This window comes from Mirounga leonina, unplaced genomic scaffold (assembly GCF_011800145.1).
Source record: "Mirounga leonina isolate KUSES-001 unplaced genomic scaffold, KU_Mleo_1.0 Mir_151, whole genome shotgun sequence".
NCBI classification, from domain to species: domain Eukaryota; kingdom Metazoa; phylum Chordata; class Mammalia; order Carnivora; family Phocidae; genus Mirounga; species Mirounga leonina.
This window is the reverse complement of record NW_023270377.1, coordinates 87,766,973-87,782,570: the sequence shown is the minus strand read 5'-3', so window position 1 is coordinate 87,782,570 and position 15,598 is coordinate 87,766,973. Positions and strand designations below refer to the sequence as shown.

Here is a 15,598-nt window from a genome sequence, read left to right as displayed (position 1 = left end):
ACCTTACTGCTACCTATTGTGTCTGACATCAATGTACTTTCCATGCTGGAGTTTGGCCAAAGAATGGAAATGAAGAATGAAATTTTTAAGTTGTTCTTCAGAACAAAATCAATATACAATCAACAAACATTTATTGAGTATGTACTATGTCTAACTCTGTCAGTTATATCAAGAAGTTGCCAACTATAGTAGCTCATGAAATAGATAACTTGCAGTATCATTCTCAACTCAGAGTATGATTAAAGTTAGCTTGGTCCCCTTCATTCTCTCTCTCTCCAACTGTGATAAAAGATACTATTGAAACATCATATCCAAAGATCATATCCTTTCAAAACTCTGAATTTTATTTCAATTTCCAAAGGGGTTTTGTGTGGGTGTTTCAACATTCATTAATTGCACTTGAGCTATGTTTTAAAAATATTTTACCTTACCTGAATGTCTTTCATATAAGGTTCCCCAAGGATACTACAAATGAGCAACAGTCACTTTCAAGTTTCAAAACAGTTCTGCTAGACTGACTAAACGGGTTTAAAGGTCCCCAAAACAAGATGATATAAAATTCACTGGACTTCTGAGCAGGCAATCACAGTAAGGTTTTGAAACAAGATTATATGCATAAGTCTTAAGGGAATGCGTTACAAAAAACAGACTTGCACCTGTGTGTGGAGTTTTAGCATTTCAGAAGTGGGAGGAAAATTAGCTGTCACTTACTACAAATTACTTCCCACTACATGTGAAGAAATTGAGGCCAGGAGAGGGCAAGGGACATATTCCACATCACACAGTTAGGTAAAAGAGAAGCAAGCATTACAGTCTATTTATTCTGATTTTAATAATTATGGCTATATAAACATTGAATGTGCCTCTTTGTGAGGCAATGTATTATAAAATATATCATTGGTTCATTTATGACTACATTGAGTTTAATCTGCTTTCCTGAAACATTGATAGTCATCAAAAAAGTTAACCTAGATACACTGTACATGAGAACTTGTTCATATAGGCAAGATATCCTTAATATTTATTCATTCTCCCTTAACTATTCCCTCCCTTTTGCTCTTAATGAACCTTACACATTTCACTTCACCATTGTGATCTGACTTTAAAACACAGTAAAATTATAACATCTCTTTCCCCTCCTCCCTTAAAACTTTTTGTTGTTGTTTTTTGTTTTTTTTTTTTTAGTTTAAACGGTAAAAAAAAAATCTTTCATTTTATTTTATTTTTTTTGATTTAATAAAAATCTTTCATTTTAATCCATATTGAGTTTACAGTCAAATGAAACCCCCAATAGAAGTACAGAATCTGTGGATTGGAATGGGGCATTAACCATCATCTCATTTAGCTACCCTTTTATGCTTGAATCTCCCCTACAATATACCACTTGAAGTAACTGCCCCTTGCCTATATTTGAACATTTCCAGTGATATGCTACATATTACTTCTCAAGAGAGTTTGTTTGATGTTCAAATAGCTCTAGCTGTTAGCTCTTCCTTATTTTGTGCTGAAATTCATGTCCCTGTAGTATACAAAAATTTGCCCTAGTTTGCATTCTTGGGGCCATATAGCCTCGTGGCAATACTTAAGATATTTATAAGCAGCTGTCTCATTCTCTCTGAATCTTTCCTACTCCAAAGGAAATATTCCTTATTTCCCTCAACTGTTCTTAACATAATAAGGTTTAGAGTCTCCCTTAACTCTCTTGATTATCTAATTTCTGTTCTCCGAAACAAACTCAATTTGTTTATATCTCATTTCAACTACTGTATAAAGAATGAAAAGTGCTTCTACAGATGTATCTGGCTACTGCCAAATATTCTACTTAATATAAGGATAGCAATAGAATCCAAGATCACAATTTTCTTTTTGATGACTACTGTCTTCTGATAATTCATATGAAACATGCCAATGGCTAAATCTCTTACCTCTTTTTTTAGATGTGCTCCTGCTAAACTGCATCTGCCCCATCCCAAACCTCTGCCATTAGAACTTCAGAACCAAGTGTGAACATCTATCAATTCACCTTAAATTTTCCTTTCTTAAATTTGATCTTTGAGGTTTGTTTGTCATGTTTTCAGGGAGAGAGATCTTGATTTGGCCCTCGATATATTTATTATCCCTTCCACTTCGTTTTGCCAGACAGTAGTATAAATGTCTCTTGACTTATTTATTTAATAAGACATTGCCTTTAAAAAAATACAAAGGACAAAATGGGACAAAGTATAAGTTCTGAAGTACATACCTAGAGACTTCTCTTTAGTCTATAATTCTATTCATCAATCATATGGACCTTTCTTTTTTGTTTTTAAGATTTTATTTATTTATTTGAGAGAGAAAGAGCATGAGCAGAGGGAGGGGCAAAGGGAGAGGGAGAAGCAGACTCCCCACTAAGCAGAGAGCCTAATGTGGGGCTCAATCCCAGGACCCCCCAGATCATGACCTGAGCCAAAGGCAGACGCTTAATCGACTAAGCCACCTACGCATTTCATGGACCTTTCTTCAAATAAAATATAGTGTGGAAGCACAACAATTAAAGCAGAACTAATCATGTTGAAGATCTGTGGATATAAATGTACACATACATACACCCTCTCTAATTTCTTGTCTTCTCTGGGTCAGTAACATTCTTCCAAGTACCCCCAAGGGATCCTTAGGGAACTTCAAAACATAGTTTGAATCACAACAATAATCACATTTTTGAAATTATTCTCCTATACGCAAGGATTCTTTTTTTTTTTTTTAAAGATTTTATTTATTTATTTGATAGAGAAAGACACAGCGAGAGAGGGGACACAAGCAGGGGGAGTGGGAGAGGGAGAAGCAGACTCCCTGCCGAGCAGGGAGCCCGATGCGGGACTCGATCCAGGGACTCCAGGATCATGACCTGAGCCGAAGGCAGTCGCTTAACCAACTGAGCCACCCAGGCGCCCTAAGCAAGGATTCTAATCTGTGTTCTCTTGAATAGAAGATTATCATGAGATACTAATAAACGTCTAATAAGAATGAAGTTACATTATATATTCTTACTTAAATTAGTCTTTAAATAAATTTCAATAAAATTCCCCATGGGATTTTATTTTCAAATGGATAAAATAATTTTTGGGTTCATGTGAAGAAAATAAATTCATAATTTTTTTTTAAAGATTTTATTAATTTATTTGTCAGAGAGAGAGACCACAAGCAGGGGGAGCAGCAGGCAGAGGGAGAAGCAGGCTCCTCATTGAGCAAGGAGCCCGATGCTGGACTTGATTCAAGGACCCTGGGATCATGACTTGAGCCAAAGGCAGACGCTTAACTGACTAAGCCATGCAGGCATCCCTTAATTCACAAACTTATAGAAAATATTTGAAAACAAATAATCATAAAGATATAAAATTACAACAGTAAGAGTAACACTTGATATCCAAATTCACATAACTAGTTTTGTGTACATTTTTACATAGTTGGGGAAAATAATGGATTATTTACTAAATGATATAATGATTGGAAATCCATTTTGAAAAAAATACTTTAGCTATCTCACCAAAATAAATTCCAGATAAAATAAGGGTTTTTAGGGGAGGAGTTAAGATGATGTAGGAATAGGGGGACCCTAGGTTTCTTTTATCCCTCGAAAACAGCTAGATAGTTATCAAATCATTCTGAACACCTGAGAAATCAATTGGAGATCTTAGAAAACAAATGCGGTCTGCAAGTAGAAAAGTGAACATCAATTGGAAGGTAGAAGGTACAGAGAGGAATCTGGTGTAATATAGTTCGGGATACTACAGAGGGGAGGGAGGCTGCTTAAGGAGACTACTGCAAAGTATTATAAGCAACAGAGCACAAAATCAGAACTTTTAGAAGTCTACTATAGTGAGGAAAGTGCCTGGCTTAAAGGTGCTCACCTGGTGAAGCAAGGCAGAAACCCATGTGTGACAGTATGGTCTCAGGATCCCCAGCGTTGCAAGATTGGGGGTGCCTGAGTGAGGCAGAGTTCCCAGGCATAGGAGCCGGGGAGCTGGCTGAGAACAGGGAGCCTAGGTGCCGGCTTTCTGCTCTGTGTTGCCATAAACTGTGAACCGCTGGATGGCTGTGCATCCGCTTTCCTGGGAGGGATCCAGCAAAAGGCAGAAGCATGGCAAGACCCCACTCCCTCTCCCGGGAGGAACAGTGCAGGTCCATGCCACAGGAGTCCATAAAATTTGGAGTTTTGAAAACTCATTCTTATGCCTGAGATAAAAATGCTCCATCACAGGCTGGGTGAACAGAGAGTTCTGAGGGAAACTGGGCAAACAAGTGTGATTGACTGCTTTTATGTGACGGCTCACTCAACAGTGGGGAGTATGAATTTTCAGCTCTGGGGCTAGAGAGTGGGCACAGCCATATTCATTCTGTCCATCAGTGTTCACTTTAGGGAGCAAAACACTGCCACATAATGGAGTCCAGAGCTGCTATACCGAGCTTTGTCTCTGCACACTGGAGGCCGATTTCCACTAGGGCAAGTCCACCTGATAATCAGCAAAACAGGCCCCTCCCCCAGAAGACCAGCACAAAAAACTCGATTTCACCAACTGTACTGATTATAGAGGCTACAAAGCTTCAGCTCTTGGAGAAAAAAGTATATAGCATTCTAGGTATTTTTATTTAGTCTCTTAGTATTAATTTCTCAATTCTCTTTTTATTCTTTTTTAAGTTTTATTTTTTATATACTTTATGTATATATATATATATTTGTTATCTTTTTTATTTCCTTTCATTGTATTTTATTATATATATGTGTCTATATTTCTTTCTTTCTTTCTTCCTTTCTTTCTTTTAGGATCTAGTGTCTTTTAACAAGCAGACCAGAACACACCCAGGATCTAGGTTTTTTTATTTGTTTTGTTTTTTTTCTGTTGTTATTGTTGTTTTTGTCTTCTTTTTTTTTTTTTCCTCTTTCTTTCTTCTTTACTTTTCTGGACAAAATGACAGGACAGAGAAATTCACCCCAGAAGAACAGGAGGTAGTACTCACTGCCAGGGATTTAATCAATATGGATATAAGTAAGATGTATGAACTAGAAGTTTAAAAAATGATTACAAAGATACTAGCTGGGCTTGAAAAAAAGCATAGAAGACACTACAGAATCCCTTACTGTAGAGATAAAAGAATTAAAATCTAGTCAGGCCAAAATTAAAAATGCTATTACTGAGATGCAGTCCCAAGTGGAAGCCATAAAAACAAGGATGAATGAACCAGAAGAGTGAATCAATGATATAGAAGATAAAATGATGGAAAGTAAGGAAGCTGAAAAGAAGAAGGAAAAGGGACGCCTGGGTGGCTCAGTCACTTAAGTGTCTGCTTCAGCTCAGGTCATGATCCCAGGGTCCTGGGATCAAGTCATGCTTCAGGCTCCTTGCTCAACAGGGAGCCTGCTTCTACTTCTGCCTGTACTCTCTCTCTCTCTCTCTCTAACAAATAAATAAAACCTAAAAAAAAAAAAAAAAGGGAAAAAATATTAGATCACAAAGGAAAACTTAGAGAACTCAGTGATTCCATAAAGTCAAATAAAATCTGTATTATAGGAGTCCCAGAAATGATGAGCATTAAAGAGGGGCAGAAGGTTTATTTGAAAAAATTATAGCTGAGAACTTCCCTGATCTGGGTAAGGAAACAGGCATTCAAGCCCAGGAGGCACAGAGAATCCCCCTCAAAATCAACAAAAATAGGTCAACACCTCAACATTTTATAGTGAAGCTTGCAAATTACAAAGATAAAGAGAAAATCTTGAAAACAGGTAGGGACAATTTAACCTACAAGAGTAGACCCAGAAGGCTGACAGCAGACCTGTCCACAGAAACCTGGCAGGCCAGAAGGGACTGTACCATATAATCGACATGCTAAATGGAAAAAATAGGCGGCCAAGAATACTTTATCCAGCAAGGTTGTCATTCAGAATAGAAGGAGAGTTAAAGAGTTTCCAGGATGAACAAAAACTAAAGGAATCTGTGAACACTAAACCAGCACTGCAAGAAATATTAAAGGGGGTTCCTATGAGTGGAGAGATAGTCCAAAAGTAACAAAGACCAGAAAGGAACAGAGACAATCTACAGGATAGTGATTTTACAGGTAATACAATGGTACTAAATTCATATCTTTCAATAGTTACTCTGAATGTAAATGAACTAAATGTTCCAATCAAAAGACACAGGGTATTGTAATGGATAAAAAAACAAGACCTATGGATATGCTGCTTACAAGAGACCCATTTTAGACCCAAAGACACCTCCAGATTGAAAGTGAGCAGGTGGAGAACATTTATCATATTAATGGACATCAAAAGAAAGTTGGAATAGCCATTCTTATAACAGACAAACTAGGTTTTAAACCAAAGAGTGTAATAAAAGATGAAGAAGGGCACTATATCATAATTAAGGGGTCTACCCAACAAAAAGATCTAACAATTGTAAATATTTATGCCCCCAATTTCGGAGCAGCCAAATATATAAACCAGTTAATAAAAAAAATTGAAGAAACTCATTGATAATAATACAATAGTAGGGCACTTTAATACCCCACTCAGAGCAATGGATAGATCAAAAGGAAACAAGGGCTTCGAATGACACACTGGAACAGATGGACTATATTCAGAGCATTTTATCCTAAAGCAGCAGGATACACATTCTTTTTGAGTGCACATGGAACATTCTCCAGAATAGATCACATACTGGGTCACAATCAAGATTGAGATTATATCATGCATATTTTCAGACTACAACACTATGAAACTTGAAGTCAACCAAAGAAAAAATTTGGAAGGACCACAACTGTATGGAGGTTAAAAAACATCCTACTAAAGAATGATGGGTCAACCAGGTAACTAAAGAAGAATTTGAAAAGTACATGGAAGAAAATGAAAATGAAAACACAACAGTTCAAAACCTTTGGGATGCAGCAAAGGTGATCCTAAGAGGTAAGTATATAGTAATATAGGACTTCCTCGGGAAGCAAGAAAATTCTCAAATACACAATCTAACCTTACACCTAAAGCAGCTGGAAAAAGAACAGCAAATAAAGCCTAAATAAAGCAGGAGAAGAGAAATAATAAAGATTAGGGCAGAAATCAATGATATAGAAAAAAAAAGAAACAGTGGAATAGATCAACAAAACTAGGAGTTGGTTCTTTGAAAAAAATAATAAGATCAATAAACCCCTAGCCAGACTTATCAAAAAGAAAAGAGAAAGGACCCAAATAAATAAAATCATGAATAAAAGTGGAGAGATCACAACCAACACTGCAGAAATAAAAACAATTATAAGAGAATATTATGAGCGATTATATTCCAACAAATTAGGCAATCTGGAAGAAATGGATGCATTCCTAGAAACATATAAACTACTAAAACTGAACCAGGAAGAAATAGAAAACCTAAACAGAAATAAAAGAAATAAAAGGCATCCAAATCAACAAAGAAGTCAAACTCTCATGCTTCACAGATGACATGATTCTCTATGTAGAAAGCCCAAAAGAGTCCACCAAAAAATTACTAGAAGTGATAAGGAATTCAGCAAAGTCACAGGATATAAAATCAATGCACAGAAGTCAGTCGTATTTCTATACACTAACAATGAGGCAGAAAAAAGAGAAATCAAAGAATCAATCCCATTTACAATTGCACCAAAAACCATAAGATATCTAGGAATAAACCTAACCAAAGAGATGAAGGATTTGTACTCTGAAAACTATAGAACACTTATGAAAGAAATTGAGGAAGACACAAAGAATTGGAAAAACATTCCATGCTCATGAATTGGAAGAGCAAATACTGTTAAAATGTCTGTGCAACCCAAAGCAATCTACACATTCAATGCAATCCCTATCAAAATATCATCAACTTTTTTCACAGAGCTGGAACAAACAACCCTAAAATTTGTATGGAACCAGAAAAGACCTCAAATAGCTACAGGAATGTTGAAAAAGAAAACCAAAGCTGAAGGCATCACAGTTCCAGACTTCAAGCTGTATTACAAAGCTGTAATCATCAAGACAGCATGGTACTGACACAAAAACAGACACATGGATCAATGGAACAGAATAGAGAACCCAGAAATGGGTGGTCAACTAATCTTCGATAAAGCAGGAAAGAATATCCAAAGGAAAAAAAAGACAGTCTTTTCAACAAATGGTGTTGGGAAAATTGGACAGCCACACGCAGAAGAATGAGACTGAACTACTTTCTTACACCATACACAGAAAGAGACTCAAAATGGATGAAAGACCTAAATGTGAGGCAGGAATCCATCAAAATCCTAGGGGAGAACACAGGCAGCAACCTCTTTTACCTCGGCTGCAGCAACTTCTCGCTAGACACATCTCCAAAGGCAAGGGAAACAAAAGCAAAAGTGAACTACTGGGACTTCATCAAAGTAAAAAGCTTTTGCACAGCAAAGGAAATTATCAACAAAACCAAAAGGCAACCTATGGAATGGGAGAAGATATTCACAAATGATATATCAGATAAAGGACTAGTATCCAAAATCTATAAACAACTTATCAAATTCAACACCCAAAAAACAAATAATCCAGTCAAGAAATGGGCAGAAGACATGAACAGACATCTCTCCAAAGAAGACATACAAATGGCCAACAGACACATGAAAAAATGCTCAACATCACTCCGCAGCAGGGAAATACAAATCAAAACCACAGTGAGATACCACACCTCACACCGTCAGAACGGCTAAAATTAACAACTCAGGAAATAACGGATGTTGACGAGGATGTGGAGAAAGGGAAACGCTCTGGGGCGCCTGGGTGGCTCAGTTGGTTAAGCGACTGCCTTCGGCTCAGGTCATGATCCTGGAGTCCCGGGATCGAGTCCCGCATCGGTCTCCCTGCTCGGCGGGGAGTCTGCTTCTCCCTCTCCCACTCCCCGTTTGTGTCCCCTCTCTCGCTGTGTCTTTCTCTGTCAAATAAATAAATAAAATCTTAAAAAAAAAAGAAAAAGAAAGGGAAACGCTCTTACACTGTTGGTGGGAGTGCAAACTGGTGTAGCCACTCAGGAAAACAGTATAGAGGTTCCTCAAAAAGTTAAAAATAGAGCTACCCTAGATCCAGCAATTGCACTAGTAGGTATTTATCCAAAGGATACAAAAATAGTGATTAGAAGAGGCACATGCACCCCAATATTTATAGCAGCAATATCCACAATAGAAGAGCCAAATTATGGAAAGAGCCCAGATGTCCATCGACAGATGAACAGATAAAGAAGTGGTATATATATTCAATGGAATATTACTCAGCCATCAAAAGAATGAAATCTTGCCATTTGCAGCGACATGGATGGAACTAGATGATAATATGCTAAGAGAAATAAGTCAGTCAGACAAAGGCAAATACCATATGATTTCACTCATATGTGGAATTTAAGAAAAAAAAAACAGGTGAACATAGTGGAAGAGAAGGAAATAAATAAAATAAGATGAAAATAGAGAGGGAGGCAAACTGTAAGAGACTAAACTATAGGAAAGAACTGAGGGTTGCTGGAGGGGAGGTGGGTGGGGGGATGGGGCACTTGATGTAATGAGCACTGGGTGTTAAATGCAACTGAAAAATCACTAAATTCTACCCCTGAAACTAATAATACACTATATGTTAACTAAATTGAATTTAAATAATTTTTTAAAAATAAAAGCTAATATAGAAATCTACCAAAAAAATAAAGGTTTTTATGTAGAAGTAATTCATAAATGCTAGGATGAAAGGTAAGTGACTGTTTATATAATATTTTTAATGCATTAGAGTCCAATGGCAGAAACCACACATTATGTGACTAATTTAAAAGTCATATTTGAGATAATAGAACATAATTAAAAATCAAATTGCATACAAGAACAATATTAGAAATGACACAAATAGCTTTACAAAACAATAAAATAATTTCCCAAACGATATAAGAAAATTAATATAAAACATGGATAGGCAATTCATAAAAGAAGAACTACAAATGAGCAATAAACCTCAGAGTCATCAATCTCTCTGCAATTAAACTGACAAGAAGATAGATTTTCCATAACTTGTGTTGCCAAATTTTTAGAAGATTGCTAATACTATATTAATGTGTGAGAAAATGGGTACTTTTTTTCCTCTGTACATGAAAATAACAGATTAACTTTTGGGTGAGGCCAATTTGAAAAGAAGTTCGTGTCAATTTTGCAATAGCCATACAATGAATAAGAAAAGTCATTTAAAATGATAATATAGGGGTGCCTGGGTGGCTCAGTTGGTTGAGCATCTGCCTTCGGCTCAGGTCACGATCTGGAAGGTCCTGGGATCGAGTCCCGCATTGGGCTACTTGCTCAGCGGGGAGCCTGCTTCTCCCTCTGACAAATAAATAAATAAAATCTTTTAAAAAATAAATTTAAAAAATAAATAAAATGATAATATAGGTGCATAATTATAATTATCATAATTTATGCAGAATGATAGAAACAAGCCAGAAAAAAGGTAGATTTATCCCACTTCAGTTAAAAGTACATATAAAACCAAATATATGTCTACTTTTTTACCTGTTTAGAAAAATCAGCCCCAGCCTTTGCCTTCTGTATCCCATTCTTCACTTATACTCAAATATGTGTAACAATTTCTTAAAAATTTGCAGTTATAAGGAATTTTTTTTAGCAGTTAAGGATGCAAATAATCAATTAAAACAAAGTACTTGAGGAAGTTAAAAGCTGATACTATATTGAATTCAATATCATGTTTTGTAAAAGACTCAAATTACTAAAAATATGCATGAGGTATTATCAATGCTATTGAAGTCTGGTAGGTAATGGCAAACCATAAACACTCAAACTTTCTAACCTCCCTAATCAGACTATAGTTATTTCGCATACCTGACTTTCATAACATGGGGAACCACACACCATTATTTTTCCTAATTTCACATATAAATAATTACTACTAATCATGAAGTGTTTACTATATACCACATACTCTACCATTGAAGAAATTAACTTGTTCCCTACTTTTATTATAATCTTTACATGCATTACCTCATTTCAATTCTTCACAATAACTAGTTATGTAGATGTTATCTTCATTTTCTAATGCAAAAAAAAAAAAAGACTCTAAGGGATTAAATAATTTTCTAAAGATTTATCACACAGATATATAAAGGACAGAACCAAGACTGAAAGTCCAGTGTGTTCTTCTCTAGAGTTTGGGGCTCACTCTAACATATCACGCTGTGTTGCAGGAATCACTCTACCTAAGTGAGTTACAAAGAAAGGAACATAATAGTAGGATCATTTATAATACAAATAAAATAACATGAGCTCTATATTTAAAAAAAAAAAGTGTTTGAAGGGAAAATATTTACATCAAGAAAATCCAAGAAATAAAGATCTGTTGGAACTGAGAACCCAAAATTGCCCAGAGTTTCTATCTTGGAAAAAAAAAAAAAAGGTGTGTGGGGTGGGCGGTGGGCAGAGAGAGATATCTGGATCTCATTATTTCGTAAAAGAAAGCAAACTAATCATTCAATCTATGTGAGCAGCAACCTGCCTTAAGAAGCACTGGACTGGGAATGAATTGTGTTCTAGTTGTCTTTCTTCCTATTTGTGATACCCCAGGTAAATACCTAGACTTTGCACACAATTTTTAAGTTGCAAAATGAACATGATGCATTAATCTCCAACTGGCATTCTTATCTAATGTTTTAATCACATTCTGATCCAAAAGGAAAATGAGACACCTTAAACCCATAAATGGATAATTTTATCTATTATGGGTTCATTAGGTAAAAAGATATTAGTAGTCTTTTGTAGAACTTCAACTACTCTTTTGTCAAAAACTATAGAATGTAAAGATTATGAGCTTTAGCCTATGAAAGATCTGTTTAAATTCAAATTCACTGTTTTTTATGTGGACAATTCTATTCCCTAAACTGTAAGTCGCACGAAAATAAAGACCATGTGTACATTCTTTACTACTCTGGTTTCTCTTCAGATCGCATAAATCTTTCACTTTTTACTACTGATTACCAAAAACTAGTGCAATGCTATATAGTTTGTTGCTAAACATAAGGAAAAACTGCTTAATAAATGAATTTAACTTTTTAAATCAAAAGGTAGCTAATAATACCTACATCACAGGGTTGTTGCAGGAATGAATTAGATAATACATACAAATAAAGGGCTTAATAAAGTGTCTGTCAGTTATAATGAAATAAATAGAAGCTATCTATGTCATAATTACACAACTCATCATAAACATTGCATGATCCAGAAGTCTCAGCTAACCCCCCCCCAAAAAAAAGGATGCTGAAAAAGATAATGAGAATGCTCTATACCTAACATATTATTTAAATGTGTGGTCTCTAAATTATCAATATACTTTTCTTCTTTCATTTCTCAACATCAGGATTATAGAACCATGAGCACACATACCTTGGATTGCTAAATAGCATTGCTTATTTCTGAGAATTTGCCCTCATTTATGAAGCCCAACTAGAGTCCAACTTTTATGTTTCCACATTTCATTTGGATGATAATTATGAGTACACACACCTACTGTGTCTCTGCATTCTTGTCAATTGAGACTTTTCTCTGATCACAAATTGCTTGCGGTTCTTTCTCTTCCTTAAAGAAACAAAAACAACACAACACAAAACCTAAAAAGCTACTGACAAAGGTTCGTCATTATTTTCTTTTTTCCTGAGAACCAGCATGTGAAAACTACAAAGAAAATCTCTTTACCCTCAACCTCAGGTAATTTAGTGTCAACCCTGGGTAATTACATACATAATTTCTCTCTTTTCTAATCTCAAAAGAATCCAAGTAAGAATTTTATGTCAACAGACACCCTACCGAAAGAACATGCCCTTTTAATTTTTATGAATATCATGGTAGATACAAGTGTAATTGCAGCTTCTTCTCTATAACATAGAAATCGAATTAAGAGATGTTGCTTTTACTGCTCTTTGTTCACTAGAAATGAGTACAGCATACTGATATGGTCTGTCATTAAATACATATATATATTCATATATTTAAACTATAATTTCAATCATAGACTATTAGAGGGGAAGAGGGCTTCAGTCTAGCATCTGATTTTATAGGTGTCATGGATTGTGTTCTGAAGAAACTCAGATGAGGATGTGCAGCAAGTGATATATTAAGGAAGCACCCTCAGATGGGTAAGGAAATAGGAGAAACAAGAAAATGAAGAAGTCACAAATGGGTGTGATTTCAAGCAAAGTCCTAGCCTCAGACTAATCATGAAGAGGAGCTCTGAATGTAAATAACATCTCAGAGTTTATTTCCATCCAGGAAGGAAGGGACTGTGCCCTCACACTTCCGCACAAGGCAGTCTGGCTAAGGACTGCTGCAGAGCCACGTAAATTCCCACACACTTTCGGCCCCACATTTTCTAGCAAAATATGCCCTGTCTTATAGAGTAGCAGAAGTGCAGGTAATTAGAAGTGAAAGAACACAGATGTTGGGGAAGGAGCATAGAGAAACAATAAAAGAATCCAAAGGGATCTGGGTGGAGCACTGACAGTGTTTGACACAAGGGATGAGGAAACTGGGTTGCAAGGTAACTTACGTAAACCACACCAAGTCACAGAGCTAACTCGTGATAGAATCGAACTCTCCTGATTCATAATCCAGGACATGCTTGTGTTGGTTTAAAGCAAATACCAGGATATCCACCACTGATAATTCCAATTAATTTAAATAAAGACAGAATTGTTAGTTTATGACTTGTCTTGCAAGTCTCCCATATGACAAGAGTAATTTCAAAATTACTGTTTTGGACCCTTCTGCTGCTAATGATATTACAGTTCTAATTCATTTCCACTTTTAAGAACTCAGTTGAGCAGCTTTTTCTTCTGCCTGCTCCCCCCTCCCGCCGAGTGCCATTCTGGCTGCACCGCGCTCGCTCAGAGTTCCTGGCTCCTGCTAAGGTAGTGCCACCGTCGTCTCTCTCCAGCCGTCGTCATGATCATCTACCGGGACCTAATCAGCCATGATGAGATGTTCTCCAACATCTACAAGATCCGGGAGATCGCGGACGGGCTGCGCCGGGAGCTGGAGGGGAAGATGGTCAGTAGGACAGAGGGTAACATTGATGACTTGCTCATTGGTGGAAATGCCTCCCCTGAAGGCTCGGAGGGCGAAGGTACCGAAAGCACAGTAATCACTGGTGTTGATATTGTCATGAACCATCACTTGCAGGAAACCAGCTTCACAAAAGAAGCCTACAAGAAGTACATCAAAGATTACATGAAATCAATCAAAGGCAAACTTGAAGAACAGAGACCAGAAAGAGTAAAGCCTTTTATGACAGGGGCTGCAGAACAAATCAAGCACATCCTTGCTAATTTCAAAAACTACCAGTTCTTTATTGGTGAAAACATGAATCCAGATGGCATGGTTGCTCTGCTGGACTACCGTGAGGATGAGGTGACCCCATATACGATTTTCTTTAAGGATGGTTTAGAAATGGAGAAATGTTAACGAATTCGGCCATGACTTTGGATATGTCACCTGTTGCCGTAAGGGGCTGCTCCTCTTCATCCACATGACACCAGGACTTAGACAGATGGGACTAATGGCATCTTGAGCTCTTCATTTGTTTTGACCTGGGTTTATTTGGAGTGGAGGCATTGTTTTTAAGAAAAAAACATGTCATGTAGGTTGTCTAAAAATAAAATGCATTTAAATTAAAAAAACAAAACAAAAAAACAAAACTCAGTTGAGCAGACCGTCAAACTTTGTGGTGGGAGACTTTTTTTAAATTAATTTCCTAGAGAAAACAATAAAAATTACATGACAAATCAGTTTGCTAATCCATAAACAGAATTTAAAATTATAGATCTGTTTAAACTTTAACATAAGAACATACTATTTCCTAACATACACATTTGTACTAGCTCATTAGTACTTAGTAGCCCCCAAATGTAAAATTTTTGCACATGTTATGCCAGTAAGACTGTTATGCATGAAACTCCTAAGTCCTTAGCATCTAGGAAAGGACTCTGTCTTTCACAGTTTTCAAATCTGGACTTACATTAGATATTATCTAATGAACACGTGCCCCATGTGTCTGTGGTTTGCAAAGAGTAATAATGAAACTGGTAGTGATGTACTCATTGTTACAAATTTCCTTAAAAATAGTTTTTATTAAAAATTTTACTAAAATTTTTTAAAAATTCTAAATTAAGCCACCAGGAAGAAAATTGGGAGAGAATTACAGAGGCATATTAAAAGATGCTTGGAAAGTTGTTATTTCCTCGGTTCATGAGCAGATTTTCATTGCTTATCTACGCAGAGAAAAAAAGAAAAAGGTAGATAGAAACCCTGATAAGTAACAAACTATTCTGTTTCTCTTTGTTTATGAAGGGGAAAAAAAGGTGAGAACCCCTCTGCTATGAGGACAGATATCATACAACAGGATGGTTCTCTCTTCAGCAGGAGGGTGGAAGTTGATTTGACAATTGCTAATATAATTTACTTTAATAGCCTAAAAGAACACAAGAAGTCTTCTCAAGTTTACATTGTTATGTTTTGCATGAGACGTATGAAAGTAATTGAAATGAAATGTGAAAGATATAAAGATTATGGTTAACAC

General features: G+C 36.2%; 1 protein-coding gene across 1 annotated transcript; it reads left to right on the top strand.

Moving 5' to 3' along the window:
• The first annotated feature begins 13,845 nt into the window (after positions 1 to 13,845).
• On the top strand, positions 13,846 to 14,711 carry LOC118012490 (translationally-controlled tumor protein-like). Its single transcript, XM_035008122.1, has one exon. It carries the CDS (start codon positions 13,966 to 13,968, stop codon positions 14,482 to 14,484), a length of 519 nt encoding a protein of 172 aa, XP_034864013.1. The 5' UTR covers positions 13,846 to 13,965; the 3' UTR covers positions 14,485 to 14,711.
• The last annotated feature ends 887 nt before the right edge of the window (positions 14,712 to 15,598 follow it).